Consider the following 17,131-nt stretch of genomic DNA (forward strand, 5'->3'; position numbering starts at 1 on the left):
ATGTAACAATCTTTCAAATTTGGACATATATTTGATCTCAAGGCTTTTTCTAGTTTTGATCTCACGGGAAAGACTCTACACTGAGATACCTATCATCCAGAGTGACCATGGCAGTGTTTCCATTGTCATTGGTGTACTGTCAAGTAGTAAGGTGGTGGGTAGTATATTTTTCTTTAATGTATGATGGCATTGTTTCAACCAGTGGTTTCAGATGGAAGTCAACAAATACCCATGTAAACTATTAAGGAAAGTGGTGTAGTGAACACTTGACATAGTAATAGTTCTGAGTGACGTTTTCTCTTTTTTGACATTTCGGAGACCATAGAAGTGCTGATTTTGTATTCAGTCAGTACAAGTTATTTGAGCGATGTTTCGATGTGATCCAGTCTTCTTTTTGAATTTCTTGACTTGTTTTTCGAGTTCTCTTAAAGTCATAGGAAGGTATCGGTCGGATCGTTATACCAGTCGTTATCCTTTACCACCACACCTGCCTTGTTGACTGTTTGGCATCACTTGCCTACCAGGGATAATTTCTTTCATTTTTGGGATCGTCATTTAATGTGAATTCCCGATGACTATTGACATTAATATCTTATTAGACTCCACTGTGATACACAAAAGCAAACACTCATCAGAGTGAAGTCCAACTTTGATTAAATGAAAACAGACCTACTAGTATCTTCGATGGTCGTTCGAGCCAACTCACTCACTCACTCACTCACTCACTCACTCACTCACTCACTCACTCACTCACTCACTCACTCACTCACTTCGGTGGTTGACAAAGTGCTCCAAACATCTAAACTTTCAGGAGGTGGGAACCTGCCAACAGTCAAAGTGAAAAGCAGTGATGCAGTGTATATTGGGCTTTTAAAATTACCGATAAATGCATGAAATAATAGATAGCCAGCATGCGAGAAGACACACATAGTAATGATAAAGTAAATGGCGAAACTTAACAGTCCTGCCTTGGCTTTTCTCAGGGTCAATGACAGTAGCATCATTCTGCGGTTGAAACGCAGTAGTTTCAGAAAGCGAAGAATTGCTAAGAAAACATCGACAGCCAAGATGTGATTTAACGTGTTGCTCAAGGCAGCTATTTCCTGAAGATTTCCTTTACCAGCTGCAACAAATCGACATTAGATATTTATTGGTGTGTTAATGGGATGTCACTGCTGTCAGAATAACTGAAAGGGGAAAACCACTCCAGGAGATAGAGACATTTTCATAAACTATGGGTTGTAGAGAGTCATGTAAAGATATTATTATAATACCTATAATTACTTGCTGTTTCAGAGAAATATATCTTGTGCCTTCATAGGGTATCTTTGCTCTGGGCCATCGCATGGTGGGAATCAACAGAAATAATGTATTATAATATATACACAATACACAATGAATAGTCATGACTCCTATGTACTTATTCCTTCTTTGTAAAATATCTCATGAATATTCATTATGTAACCATAAATGTATTATTTCTGCTGACTTCCATCATGCAATGGTCCACAGCAAAGATACCCTACGAAGACATAAGATCAAGTTGATGTTTCTCTGAAATTGCAAGTACAAGTAATTGAAAGTGATGTCAAATCATTAAAATGACTCGCCATAACCCACACTTTATGGAAATGCATTTATTTCCTCGTGTGGTGTTCCTCTTTAAATGATAACGAAAACTTATACATTTTCATATATACGAACATATAACTAGGCGTTATACGAACTGATACGCTAAGTTGGCACAAGTAGTGTGACTGACATGTACAAATGAGGATCATCACCCATTCAATACTGTAAAACCAATAATCATACACCAAACTGTTCGCGAGATATAAGCCATACTGATCAGTGGTAGGAGAAAAAGAAAATTCGAAAGGAAAAATTCGAATGGGAAAGAATATAGGATACTTTAATTGTTTATTTAAATAATAACACATTCCAGCGAGGGCAATATCACAATTTAGTGCCTGCACAAGGGTTGGCACTCTTTACCAAAATTTTTATGATGCCCGAGCCGATTGTTTTTTTTTTTTTTAGAAAATGAGGGTTGGTTGATTTGAGTGAGATAACAGAGATGAGACAAACAGAACATTTATCTCCATCATCAAGGTGCATTACTTACTCTGTACGGTGTTCTTCACGGCACGGCTGGCATTGACTTCGAAGATAACCATGAATGCTAATGATAAAAAAAAAATTCCATGGCAACTTAAAGAATACAAATCGCTGTATTATCAGCCTTCGGACCAGAGACACAATCAGAACTATGCCCAATGCAAAGCGCAGAACCCAGGAAATGAATACCGTTATGGCATAGTTATCGTAAGACCTGTTTTCACCAAACACACTGTGGAGAAGACGAAACGTGGTTTGAAGGGCCATGCACTCTGCTCCACCAGGCTCCAAGAACTCGAACATATATGTAACACTTGCAAACATCTTGCTATCAGGATTGTACAAATCAAACTCCACTAATAAGACAGTGGTAAACCGATCTATCCATATTTCATCTCGTAGTGACTGTGTCAGCTTTCTAACTTCCGATATTTGTCTTGGAAATGTTGCCACATAACCAGTAGTATCATAATACCCATGACTTCCCCAGACAGGGATGCCACTTAAGGTTGTGGAATCCTGGTGTTTCCAAGGACTGTCTACGTTGGTGTGATTTGTGTCTGGTACAAATGATTTCCAACCAACATCAGTGCCCTCAACTGTGATCACGTACGGCTTCAACCTGTTAATTTACTGCTTATGGATAATTTATGTCACTGCTTCTAATTAATCAGTGACATAAATTATCCATAAGCAGTAAATTAACAGGTTGAAGCCGTACGTGATCACCGTTGAGGGCACTGATTTTTGAGCGCGGAACTAAAAAATCAATGTAATTTCATTTATCATGCATACAGCTACAACAATATGTTTACCCACATATGATGCAATACTCAGGTACAGCCAACAGGCAGATTTATGTTTTTTAATTGTATGTTGTTTCAGACTAAAGATGATGTTCTTAATAGCAACCCCTTCCAATAAAATGTGGGGATGGTGTTTAGCTGTTCTTATGTGCCCTCCCACTGGTGGTGAAAGATATACCTTCACTCCCTCCCACTGGTGGTGAAAGATATACCTTCACTCCTCCCACTGGTGGTGAAAGATATACCTTCACTCCCTCCCACTGGTGGTGAAAGATATACCTTCACTCCCTCCCACTGGTGGTGAAAGATATACCTTCACTCCCTCCCACTGGGTTTCAACTTACCCGTCTAGACAGCCTATACTGCCCAGTCAACATTGAGAATGATTTGCCCACTCCCCATCAGGAATACAATTTACGTGTGTGTTATCCACTAAACTAACAATTCATGTTGACGTACATAATGTGCACTCCTCCCCCTGAATTCCATGTTTCCCACTCCCAATATCAAAATCAGCCCATGCACGTCACAAATCTACCTTGTTTGCTCCCCTCCCGCCATCGATCACTCACTCACTCACTCACTCACTCACTCACTCACTCACTCACTCACTCACTCACTCACTCACTCACTCACCCACTCACTCACTCACTCACTCACTCACTCAATCACTGACAGGTTTAATAGTGAAAAGTTGTGTATTTTTTTAAAGGATTTTATTCAAAATCTAAAAGCCTGGAGACTTGTCAATGAGTAGGTCTAATGAATGATTAATGATATTGATATTGTCAAAGAAAGTACAAATACACGAACAGTTAAATGAAAAAAACACATTAGTTCCGTTAGTTTTAGCACAGAAAACGTTGGTATTACGGTGACTTGATCATGGTTCATGGTCTCCATGACATTCTTAGCGTGATCATATATATATATATATATATATATATATATATATATATATATATATATATATATATATATATATATATATATATATATATATATATATATATATATAGTTTTATGTTTGATTTTAATATTGGAATTGATGAAAAGATGTTATTACAATGCATTTGCCCCAAGCGAGTCAAGTGTGTGGGCTCTGTATTAAGTTAATGATATAAACAGTAACATGCATACTACTTTAACACATTCTACTAACTTTCACTGGCTGCTGACCATGGATTTGCTTGAACCACAACAGATTATACCTTGTGTAGTAGTATGCATGTTGTTACTGTTTATATCATTACAGAGCCCCACACGGTGTAAGTGATGTTTGTGTGTTATCTTTGTGATGTCTATCTCAACATGAAACCTTGTGATCAGGCTCACACTTCTTGGCAGTTCATTTCATAGCTTTGACTCGGTTTGGAGAAAAGCACTGTAATCAAACACGTCATATCTAGCTTATTCTAATGTATACTTTGAGGCAAAAGTCTCATTTTAGGAGTTATGAACAAAGTGAAATTTTGTAAACAAAATGTGTACTATGATAGTTTAAAGTCTTCGATATTTACGCTGACTCGGTTATTATCCTTTCGTTCTTAAGAATAGCATCCTTGTGTAATGGATATTTATAGGTATTCACGTGCACAATGACGACGCCTGTAACGTTTTATCGAAGTCTTTTTTCATTTTTTTTGTATCATCAAGAGACATTTTCACACTGAGCAAAGGTCATCCATGATTATGGTTAAATTAATCATAAAACGTTTGAACATTATTCACACTAATCTGTATTCATAATTAATATTTGTATACAAGATATTCCATACAGAGCATTCTGATTTTTGTTTGGTTGATATATATGTACATCTCATTCTATGAGAATATTGAACACCATGCCATTTCAAAGATACTTTCTAGTTAGTGTGTTTAGTCTTGTATATATGTCCTTGATTAAATATCACCGCGATCCTTTGGTAACAGTGCAATGACGGTCATCAACTTCAGGGTGTATTACTGTTACACCGTTATGGCCAATATCACCCGATGCAGTCTTAATGGGGAAACGCTGCAGCAGAAAAGAAGACGGATATGTCTCGCCAGACATCCCCAGTCTGACCCTCGCCATCGTATACTTTCATCTGATATACTTCAGTAGTCTCCCAGGGTCCACAGCCATACCATCTGCACCATCTTTGTTGGACTGTAACCTTTTGAACTGCTGTCGCAACTCCGTAGCGAGGGAATGGTACTTGTTCCCAAAACTCGACCCACGACCAAGACCACCAGGACCACCTTCTAACATCGGTTAGGGCCCAATCCATGAAACCTACCACCACCGGAATCTGTGAATTCTTTATTATTTCGAACACGTAATCTGCCGCGTGTCTTCGCGGGAAGATGGCGTAATCATTCGAATCGAAATTCCAGATAGTCGGCAATTCCTCGGTTCTCTCTAAATTGACATGTGCATCAGCATCGTCAGCTCTTTCAACAAAGAAATCCTGTACATTGTCCATGTGACTGAGTTTAACATATTCCCCTGAATGAAACATACAGTCTGGCTCCAAGAGGTCGTCAATATACTCTATAAAATGCTCCATTCGATCAGTAAGAATGGCGTCTGCCACACAGCTATCACTACCGGCTGTACCGTCTGCACCACATCGGAAAAAGGATGGCTTGAAACCAAAATTCAATGGTTCGTTGCTTAGTCGATCGTAGTAACCAAACACCATCGCCCAGGCAACGGCTCCTGAACTTGTAAGACAGTTCTCAACCTCATGCTGTATGTAACTGGGGAAAATGTTCTTATTATGGATTTCGTACGAATCATCGGCGGCGCCAGCCTGTCTTTTCTGACGATGATTCACCGTCAAATCAAATCCAAATCGACGAACGACCACTTTGCCATCTTCTAGGTACATCTCGATCTGGAAACCCAAGTCTTGGTCTTGTAACGTTTCTGATAGAAACTTGAAATCATCAACCAATTCCACAACAATATACTGTTCACCAGATTGTGTTTTCTGTATACTTGTGTACGAAATATCGTCAGTTCCGGTGCACAAGTCCACTAATACCTTGCACAGTTGTGCCTGCGATTGTCTAATATACTCTGCAGTCATTGACACTTCTGGGATAAATCTTATCTTCATGTTTGTAGTAGAGGCAGAGACCGAAATTTTTACAGAATCGCCTATGAATAAATAATTATTGATAGTATGGTATTAATTTATTTACATCACAAAATAGGCAGATTTTGTGCAAGATAGATTTACAGCAAGGTACTGCTAGATATTTAGTTATGTTTCGTGCTTTGTGTTTTATTCTGGTTATCACGATAAGTAACTAGTGCAGCTTTAATTGATTTATCGATGATTACTAGGCTAAGTCTCGGTTACCCAGACTCTCGCCGTTGAGGGGGGGGGTACAGGGGTGGGGGTGGGTGGGTTGGGTGGTGTAGCCCCTCAACGGCGAGAGTCGGTGTGTAACCCCTCAACGGCGAGAGTCTGGGTAACCGAGGCTATACTTGGCTGGGATGCTGTAATCCAACCATGTGTGTGAGTATCTACAAATTGAAAACCAAATATCAAGTAATTAGTCATAATATATCGGTTATGTGAAATCAACTTACCTGGAGAAATGGCCTCTTCAACAAACATTTCATCGTCATCACCAAAGATGGCCTCGCTAAGATCCTTTTCCAATTTTGTATACTTGTCGTTGATGGCGTCGTACACAGCTATAGCTGCCCAGTCACCTTCTTTCTTGATCTGTAAAGCCATTTGCTTCCAAGACTCGCCAAATGTCGCTAGATGTTTCGTGATGATGTCGTGAATGATATCAATAGTGATATTGGTCTTCTGTGAATGATAATTGTCAAGTTTGTTATTTACACAATGTAAAAAATCAACTAAAGTAAATTCTACCCAAAAGTGTGTGTATATATATATATATATATATATATATATATATATATATATATATATATATATATATATATATATATATATATATATATATATATAATATAATATATTACGCTCTGCCACTGCGGTATAGAGCACTGTCTTAGCAGATTGATACTCACCAAGTTATAAATATATATATATAACTATATATAACTATATATATATATATATATATATATATATATATATATATATATATATATATATATATATATATATATATATATATATATATATATATATATATATAACTCGGTGAGTATCAATCTGCTAAGACAGTGCTCTATACCGCAGTGGCAGAGCGTAATAGTTTTGTTTTACCAAAAAAAAAATATATATATATAGTATATATATATATATATATATATATATATATATATATATATATATATATATATATATATATATATATATATATATATATATATACACAAAATACACAAGTTATGGTACGGAGCCGTTACTCAGAGTTTCCGGCTTGAATGCGATCATCGGACGACTAAATTTTAACGGAAATTCAAGTGACTGAATTCGAACTCGCAGAAGAACTGGTACCCGGATGTGATGCACGTTGAGGTTTGACATGGTATATTTATATATATATATATATATATATATATATATATATATATATATATATATATATATATATATATATATATATATATATATATATATAAACACACAAACACACACACACACGCACACGCACAAATATATTTATAATTTAAAATTATTTACCTTGCGCGCCAGAAAACGGTCATCAATTGTGGCAGCGACTACCCTGGCATCCCCATTTTCACAAAACATGTCGCCCTCTGGTGTCAGCATGTAGAAACGATTACAGTCATTGCTTGAATTAGCAGCGATTTCCAACATCCGGGTAACTGGACTTGGTATATGTCCTTGTTGATTTAATCGTCGGTCACCTGTTTTTTCACCTGTAGAAACGACTACATATTCCCTATCCCCTATTTCAATGTACCAGTATGCGATGTAGTCCTTGTCCAGATCCTTACGATACACTGGGATTGGTTCAGCTGCAACAAACGAACAAATAGTAGAGATACTATTACAATTGTTACATATCACGTGATGTGAGCAAAAATTAATGATCGTACCCATCTGTGATAATGATGGAAGATTAACGTGATAATCGCTAGCAGCTCTCAGAATTTAGATTTTATTTTATATGTTTCAAATTAATATGCACGGATTTCGTTTAAAGACTAGTCACATGATATCTAGACCAGATACCACATGGAAACATGTACAAAATTTAAATATATTTGAACCAGCACACATCACCGTTGATCTAACTCGAATGACCACAACAAAGTTAAAGCAGTAAGAATCGAACTTTAGCACGAATATTCTTACAATTGATTTTAGTGAATTCGAAAGACAGAACCAAACAATGCAATCTATCCTTCATAAATCCGCTCTTTTACTAGTTTTAGTACCGAACAATGTAGGTCAATAACGAGGGAGTCTACTCTACTGTTTACTAGTTACCGCTGTGTTCATGTCACGCTCTTTGGATTGTCCCAGCAGTTTGGTTAAAAACAGCACAACGTACGCATATAAATGGACTGTCAAGTTCGTGAACAGAAGCGCTCATGACAACCACTTTGTTTGCACAATGTAAATGTTAGCGTTATATTCTTTTTACTGTTCGTGGATTACAAAAAGTCACATGAATAAATTTACTTTGTATTGTTGTCAACCAAATGAAAATCCAACACCAATGGTGGATGTCTATCATGGTAACAATACATAGGTTTACTAACTAACTGTTTAATACGAGTGATTACGATAATAATGAGGTGCTGGGTATCACCATGGAAGTACTTCCATGGTACCCGAGTAGCCATCAATCAATGTTTTGAGAATTACTGACCCGTTGGGTTCTTTATTGGCAACACTTTTGTGCGTGGTTCGTGCAATGGGGAGTAGCAGGTCAAAGGTCAAAGTCTGTCCAATCAAGTATAGGTACTTTCACTGAATGTATTTTCGCTCATTGCTTACTTCTCAACTCGTGAGAAAAGTTGGAGTAATGAAAGGGACCGTCTGAATCAGTTTTCGTGACACGTGTCATCGTTTCTCCCTGGATGTCCACAAAAGGAGTGCGATTGATTTCAAGAGTCAACACATACATACAAACATACATACATGAATCAACGTAATAAAGGTATAACTAGGTCGGAACGTATTGAATGTAAGACCAGGCTACCAACGCGATGAGAGATTCAATGACGGGCTTAGTTTACCTACTCAATGAGGTGGCCGGCCATTTTGTCAAGTTATTACACAATGTATGGTTAAGGCGTGATAACTTTGAGTGCAATAACCCCTACAACATGAGTGTTGTGTAAGTATTTAGAACCTAGACAGACACACCGGTCACCGCATAGTGTGTGTTTACGTTAAAACTTTTAACATACATATTGATTTCACGTTGAATCAACATGTATCTTAAAAGTTTAGTACATATACAATATAGTCGATTTGGTTGCAAACAATATTGAGTTTTGTAAGTCTCTTCATTTGCCAAGCAGTCTGTTTTCAATTGATGTTTTCTAGTTAAAAGGGACAGTAAATATATATTTTAAATTCAACCTATAATATGTAATGCTGACAATAATTTCTTTCTTTTAAACACCTCTGCGTAGCCTTAAAAATAGCACTCTACTTACATGAAATAGTTGAACTTTCCAAGCCAAGTCTGTCTTTCAGTTGCAGTAACTCATCTTCTACCTCCCACGAGAGAGGTTGTGAGAGTTTAAATGCCTCGACCTTTAGGACTACCAAAGTGAGAATAAAGGCTAAAGTGGCAACCATGGTTGGAAGGTGCTGTGATATGTTCTCCCACGTACAGTGCAGTGATATATATGTACGTCTGTGGCGTACCGAGGTTACTACTCGAATGCAGGCTGCGTAGTGGTCTGAAAGAATATACTAGTAAAAGATATTTTGGAGAGTGAACAATGGGAAGGATCCGGGTTTCAGAACAATAAAATCAATAACACATCCTGGAGTGTATAGCTTCTCATGAATATGTATGTTATAGATACAAGGCGGAGCCAAAACCTAAACAAATGCTTTATTTTGAGCACTATACGTATAGAGATATTAATGTAGGTATATATGATGTCCACGTTGGTGCAAAGGCACTTGAGAAAGGTGTATGTTAATGCTAGGGTGACAAGAATGCACACAGTGAATACACAGGGTCACATGATTTTAAACAACTTAGGTGTCACAAAGCAACTTTAGTAACTTTGTCTCCTGTAGTCTTTGTTAGATTTATTGAGAGAAAGTTTTGGGTTTCTACAGGGACTTTCCCTTTAGGTCATAATCTGAATATAGTCTATTGCCAATTCCAATACACGATACAATTAAATAAAAACAAAACAAAAAATGTCTGCATAATAGTATTGACTTCATATACGCTATAGTTTCAACGTTTTACATTTCCGCGTTGTAATCACGTGACACTGTGAATATATCATGACCATCTAGAATTGAAAATGGCGTTTTAAGAATTCTAGTACTTATTATGTTGATTTTTGAACTTTTTTTGTTTGGAAATGTTTAAACTTTACCAACAACGTGTTCTTCATTAAAAGTGATCTAATTCGCATGATACGTCTTCACATTTGTGACTAAACACCCTATCTATCTATCTATCTATCTATCTATCTAATAAATTTATATAGCGCCAAATATCCAAAGAAAACAATGTTCAGTGGCGCTTAGAGCTAGAAAGGAGATGAAAAAGCTCTCTGAAATATGTGGGTTTTCAAGCGTCTTTTGAAAATGTTAACATTGGGAGAGGTTTTAATGTCCAGGGGTAGAGAGTTCCAAAGTTCAGGAGCTGCTGAAGAGAAGGAGCGGCGACCTTAGGAAACCAGATTCCATTTGGGTGTATGCAGAAGGCATTTATCCGATGAACGAAGAGTGCGTAATGAAGAACGAGGTGTAATTAGGTTCTTGAGATATTGTGGAGAGGTTCCATTTAGGGCTTTATAAGTGAAGAGCAGAAGTTTGAAAACAATCCGATGAGATACTGGAAGCCAATGAAGTTGTTTTAGAATAGGGGTTATGTGTTCGAATTTCCTGGTGCGCGTAATAATCCTAGCTGCCGTATTTTGGGCACGTTGTAAGCGCTGTAAGTGAACGTCAGGCAGACCATATAGCTAGTCACTCTTCTGTATGTTCTATTTATCTTTGACCTTATTAGGCAATGTTTCATATGGCTCATACAACAAACACCGGGTATGTAGTATATGCAATGACATACTAATCCACCCCCACCCCCACCCCCTTCCATTGAAATACTTCAAAATATTGCGTTAATTGAATTGCTGTCAGATTTGAAAGGGGACATGAGTCCCAGAATCAAATTGTAAGGGTGCGATCCAACCGCAGCCACTGCATTGGTAATCATTGAAAGGCGTCTGTTGTTTCTCACTACTACCACCATGCATAGCGAATTTGTGTGAAGGCACTGCGCATGCGTTACTCAGTTCCTGTGTTTGAGTCGGAAGGTAAGAACTCCCAAAGACTAGATGGGTGCACTTTTGTCTGGACTGGGGTCAACATTCCCAGGCCACTGATTATCACATCACATTTTACCACATTAATAATACATTTATATATGGGGAAGAAGTTGGTATGGTAGCAATTATTCCCTCATCACTGTAACAGTAATTTTTGTCAGTCCTGTATCAAATTAATTTTTCCATATGCAGAAGCAATGCATTTTTTTTTCTCGGTTACCAATTTTGTAGCACATCGCAACATTGTTTTACTTCTGTCTGTTGGGACAATTTTTTTTCTTAAGTCATTACGGGATCAAATTATTTTTTTTTTCTCCTTCACCTGCCGACAAATTTCCCCCCCAACCCCCCACCCCCACCCCCACCCCCGAAATCAAATTGTTCTCCCATATTGTAAAGTTATCATGAGATATTGCGAATGAATGAAAAGCAGTGCAAACACGTGTCACTCACAATGGAAAATAAATACATACCACATCTGCAGTACTTCGGTTGTAAGATGTCTTGGCCTGTACACACAGGGCATATCTAATTTCTCGGCTTCTTTTATGCAAATTTGCAATTACAGTAGAACGTAAAACTAGAGCAAGCAATTGCTCTGGAAATGTGCAAAATGAACGATTAAATGATACATGTCAAATAGATACATAATGAAATCATGTGTCTAGGGTGTGAGCCAGCCATTCAAGGCCATATTACATAAAGTGATATAATACAGGCTAGGCGACAACTTCAAACGTAGTAATATAGTTTGGTGTATTCTATTCATCATGAACATTGATGAAGGGCCGGCCATGGATAGCCGTGTTGAACAATACAAGCTGTACATTCCGGTCATTCACCCGTTGTTATTTTCCACATTTGTCATAAGAGGGCGTCCCACAAGACACAAAGTGAAGGCTAAAGTATCGCCCACCCCCTCCCCTGGCTAGCGTCACCGTGTACACTTTAGGGACGCGTACGTCACTATCTCTGCAATTTCTGCTTCCAAATAGCGCTCCCAGTGGCCAACTTGTACAATCTTTTGTTCTTGTGATAACTGCAATATGTTGCATTGGTAAATACAAACACGTTCTAGTATCGTGAATGCATGCTACCTAGCCTCACCTATGATGACCCACTTCATGGCCGAGCGAGACTAGAATTATGTAAACTTGTTAAACCAAATGCAAATCAATTCCATTCTAGATTAAAGACGTGTATATCATGGTTTCAATATATTCACCACATTTCACGAAATTCTGAGCAACACACACACACACACACACACACACACACACACACACACACACACACACACACAAACAAACACAAACACCCATATACATTTAAAATTTGGCTTGATGGTAACTGTAAATGCAATGTAATTAGTCATAGCCTTACTCTTAAAATGTAAACTACTTTCTCTGAATGTCAGAGGTCTGAGAGACTTCACAAAAAAGAAGATGTTCACTTGGCTGAATTCAAAAAATGCTGATGTAATTTTTTTTACAAGAAACACATAGCTATGCATTAGATGAACAGTATTGGTCTGAAGAAATGAAAGACCAGTTTATTTTTTGTCATGGGTCAAAGATCTCACAGTAGAGGTGTCCTGATAATTATTAAACATTCAGACATTGACATTAAGAGGGCGAAGGCAGATGTTCAAGGAAGGTTTTTAATGCTACATGTTACTTTATAATTACACGGACGTTCATTCATTCTTTTAAAAGTTTACCTTCCAAATAAGGAGTCGGATCACTTAAAATGTATTAAAGATATTAATGAGCAGTTACATCTTATTGTTGATAACTCAGATATGCAAATTATTGCCGGTGGTGATTGGAATTTGACCTTAGATTATACTACGGATAGGGAGGATGGTAATCCTAGGCCATGGTTTAATTCTGTTAACTGTGTTAATACATTCATGGAAGATTTCGAGTTAATCGATGTTTGGCGTGCAGGAAATCCATCTGAGAGAAGGTTTACATGGCGTAGGAGACTACCCTCCTTGATTCAAAGTCGTCTAGACTATTTCCTCGTCAGTGATTTTCTTCAAACCACTATTAACTCTGTCTCCATCATTCCTAGTATTTCCTCAGATCATTCTGCCATCACCCTCACAATTCAGGACAAGGATTGTCCACGTGGTCCTAGTTATTGGAAATTTAACTCCTCACTCTGTGACCAAGAATACATAGAGCTGATAAACAGTAATTTCCCAAATGAATTTGGAGATGTGCAAGACAAATGGGTTCTGTGGGACTTGTTAAAATTTTCGTATTCGTGATAAAGTACTCTTATTAAGAAAAAATCGGCGCATCGCAGAAGTAAAATTAAAAATTTGGAATCCAAAATCACAGAATTAGAATCAACGGTGTTGCAAATCTCCAACTAATTGTAACCTCATAGCTCTTGCAGAGGCTAAGTCAAGTTTAGAAACAGAACATGACTACATCACTGCCGGTGTGATAGTGAGATATAGAGCCACTTAGTATGAGCAGGGTGAAATGAATACCAAATGTTTTATTGGTCTTGAAAAATCGTTGAAATGGAAATCCCAGATCAATTGTCTGAAAGTCAATGATAATAGCTTGACCGAGAATCGAGAGGAAGTCAACTCTTATATCAAAAATTTCTATTCGAAGTTGTATTCCTCGAAGCATTGTGACACAATGCTAGATATTATCAACGAGTTTTCAGCGAACTTAGTTACCCCAGAACTTTCAAACGAACAAAATATTAACCTAGAGGGGCCACTGGGTGTAGGGGAAGCGTTTTCCGCTTTAACAAAGATGGAATCAAATAAAAGTCCTAGGGATGACGGACTTTCTGCTGACGTTTATAAGACGTTCGGGCCGTTAGTTGGTAATTTTGTTGTTGAATCTTTAAACTCCGGGTATAAACTTGGGGAATTTTCCAACTCGCAAAAACAGAGTATTGTTAGTCTGATTCAAAAGCCAGGTAAAGATCACCTGTTGATTGAAAATTGGCGCCCAATCTCTTTAATGAATGTAGATATTAAGATCGCCTCTAAATGCCTTGTAAAATGGATGGAGAATATCATGCCTAATCTTATCGGGGAATCACAATCAGCTTTCATTAAGGGCAGAAATATTTGTGACAATGTTACACTCATTGATGAAATCATGCTTTATACGTCAAAGGAAATATTATAATACCCGGCATTTTGATTGCCAATGACTTTCGACTCTCTTGAATGGAATTTTCTCTTTGCCACCCTTCGCAAATTTAATTTCTTTGAATCTTTCATTAGGTGGATTAGAGCTTTTAATAAAGATCCCCAAAGTACTGTAATGAATAACGGCTTTTCAAGGTTATTTCTCAATTGGAAGAGGTGCCCGTCAAGGCGATCCCCTCTCTCCCTTGTTGTTCATTTTGTGTCTTGAACTTCTGTTAGTTAACATAAGGGTAAACAGACAAATCAGGGGCATTCCGATCAAGTCAGCACAAGTTAAAGATAGCGTCTTTGCAGACGAGTTAACATGTTTCTTGTCAGACGAAAACTCAGTCAAGGAACTCTTTTTGGTGTTAGCAGAATACGAATTAGTTTCTGGGCTCAAAGTTAATAAAAATAAGACGGAGGTTATGTGGTTGGGTTACTTGAAAAAACGTAAAGACAGACCAATAGAAGGCATCAAAGCGGGTGATTCGTATATCAAAATCATGGGTGTTTACTTTTCCTATGATAAAAATAAAGCTTCTACTATGAATACTGCCAAACCCTTTGAAACGTTAAAGAAAAACATGAATCAATGGAGAAGGCTTAACTTGTCTTTGATTGGTAAAGTTCATATTATTAAAACTTTCGCAATCTCACAATTTACGTACATCTCAAACATGATGAATATTCCAAAGAAAATAGTACAGGACATCAACAGAGAAATATTTCGTTTTCTTTGGAATGGGAGGAACAAAATTATGAGAAAAAGTATAGTACACCCAATCAAATCGGGTGGTCACAGTGTCCCGGACCTTGACATTATTCATAAAACTCAAAAAATAAATTGGATTAAGCGATACCGGGACCGAAAAGTACAACACCCAATGGAAAGTTTTTGTACGTTTCTACTTAGAACGTGTGGGAGACGATTTTCTTTTTAACTGTAATTTCCACCCCGATTCTCTGCCTTTTTCGTTGTCTGACTTTATGTCCGACTGCTTGATGTTGTCTGACTTTATGTCCGACTGCTTGATGTTGTCTGATTTTATGTCCGACTGCTTGACGTTGTCTGACTTTATGTCCGACTGCTTGACGTTGTCTGACTTTATGTCCGACTGCTTGACGTTGTCTGACTTTATGTCCGACTGCTTGACGTTGTCTGACTTTATGTCCGACTGCTTGATGTTGTCTGACTTTATGTCCGACTGCTTGATGTTGTCTGACTTTATGTCCGACTGCTTGATGTTGTCTGACTTTATGTCCGACTGCTTGATGTTGTCTGACTTTATGTCCGACTGCTTGACGGTATTGAAAAACTCAAAAATAGAAGACAATATCGCAAGGGAAAAAATCATTTGGAACAACATTATTTTTAATGGTAGATCAGTTTATTATGAAGAGTTTGTAAAAAAAGTTGTTGTGTTTATATATGATTTATTTGATGTTGATGGTGGTTTGATTCCCTGGTCTCATTGGCAAGGTATTGGCCTTCTTGTTTTAAGAATGAGGTGGTGTGGTCTAATCTCAGTGATTAAGCAGTTACCAAATATTGACCGTTTTGTATGTACAAATGGTGACAACTGTCCCAGAAGCATAGTAGTGTCAATAACATGTAGTGTATAAAATAGAAAGTGTATTACTCCCTTTTGACAAATTCATACTGACGAGTAGAACAATTTAGATTAACTTCTTTTATAAATTATCTATGGCGATTACCATTACGAAACCTTCAAGTTCACTTTTGCCCCAAAGTGCAATATAAGTCAAGCATTGATTGTGAAAAAGCCAAAATTTACATGACATTTTCTGTGGACTGTAACTAGTGTGGTAGCTAGTTAATACATGTATATGTATACGTATAGTTATGTTTGAACTAATAAGTAATATTAACGAATTCATGTAAGAAACAGGGACAAAAACAAGTATGCATGTACCACATTTCAGACAAGGCTATATGCCATTGCAGAACACAATGATCCCCCTATCCACAATTTTGAAAACAGCATTAACCCCCCCCCCCTCTGCCAATTCCAAAACAGGGTGACCCCCTACAAATCCACCCCCACCCAGGCCGAAGAAACTGACCGGTCCCTTATCAAAGAAGCATGAATTTAACAAATTCTCTCTGAAATTTATCTATAAAGTGATACTGAGTAGTATTTACGTCTTCAAACTTGAAGACCTCCTATCACATCTCGGGTCTTTAGCTTAAGCCCATTGCATGGCGCCATCGTGATTGCGGGGAGTAAAAATACTGGTCGGCCACGGTAATTAAAGGCCATATTCATATTCTTGGCTTGGCATCAAGCATGAAGGTAGGAAGGATCCTACCTCCATGGCTTATGTGTATGTTTTGAACCCATGGTTGGACATTTTACACCTCTATTAAATGGCTCTTCATCAGCATAGATTATGGTTCATGTAGCTGTCTCTCCCCAGAACCTACCCAAGATTGAAGGGAAAAGCCGTGCTGGTGAAGGCCTAGTACTGAAGTATAGCTACACGTATGTTAGGGCTTCTTGCACGATTTCTCCTTAAGCCTACATCTCTTGG

The 17,131-nt window shown here is 37.7% G+C and overlaps 1 protein-coding gene across 1 annotated transcript; it reads right to left on the reverse strand.

The window, feature by feature from the left end:
* Positions 1-3,954: 3,954 nt before the first annotated feature.
* Positions 3,955-9,864, reverse strand: LOC144442351 (uncharacterized). The gene is made up of 4 exons (XM_078131669.1): positions 9,544-9,864; positions 7,589-7,887; positions 6,511-6,739; positions 3,955-6,072 (listed from the first exon to the last, which is right to left on the reverse strand). Exons 1-4 carry the CDS (start codon positions 9,686-9,688, stop codon positions 4,928-4,930), a joined length of 1,818 nt encoding a protein of 605 aa, XP_077987795.1. The 5' UTR covers positions 9,689-9,864; the 3' UTR covers positions 3,955-4,927.
* Positions 9,865-17,131: the final 7,267 nt, after the last annotated feature.

The sequence above is a fragment of the Glandiceps talaboti genome, chromosome 11 (assembly GCF_964340395.1).
Source record: "Glandiceps talaboti chromosome 11, keGlaTala1.1, whole genome shotgun sequence".
Taxonomy (NCBI): Eukaryota; Metazoa; Hemichordata; class Enteropneusta; family Spengelidae; genus Glandiceps; species Glandiceps talaboti.

What these genes read in the sequence shown, in the direction of transcription:
- LOC144442351 (XM_078131669.1), bottom strand. Translation starts at nt 9,688, where the DNA reads ATGGTTGCCACTTTAGCCTTTATTCTCACTTTGGTAGTCCTAAAGGTC. An exon ending in GGAAAGTTCAACTATTTCAT is followed by an intron (nt 7,888 to 9,543) that starts GTAAGTAGAGTG and finishes CGTTTGTTGCAG; the next exon opens with CTGAACCAATCCCAGTGTAT. An exon ending in ACCGTTTTCTGGCGCGCAAG is followed by an intron (nt 6,740 to 7,588) that starts GTAAATAATTTT and finishes TATCATTCACAG; the next exon opens with AAGACCAATATCACTATTGA.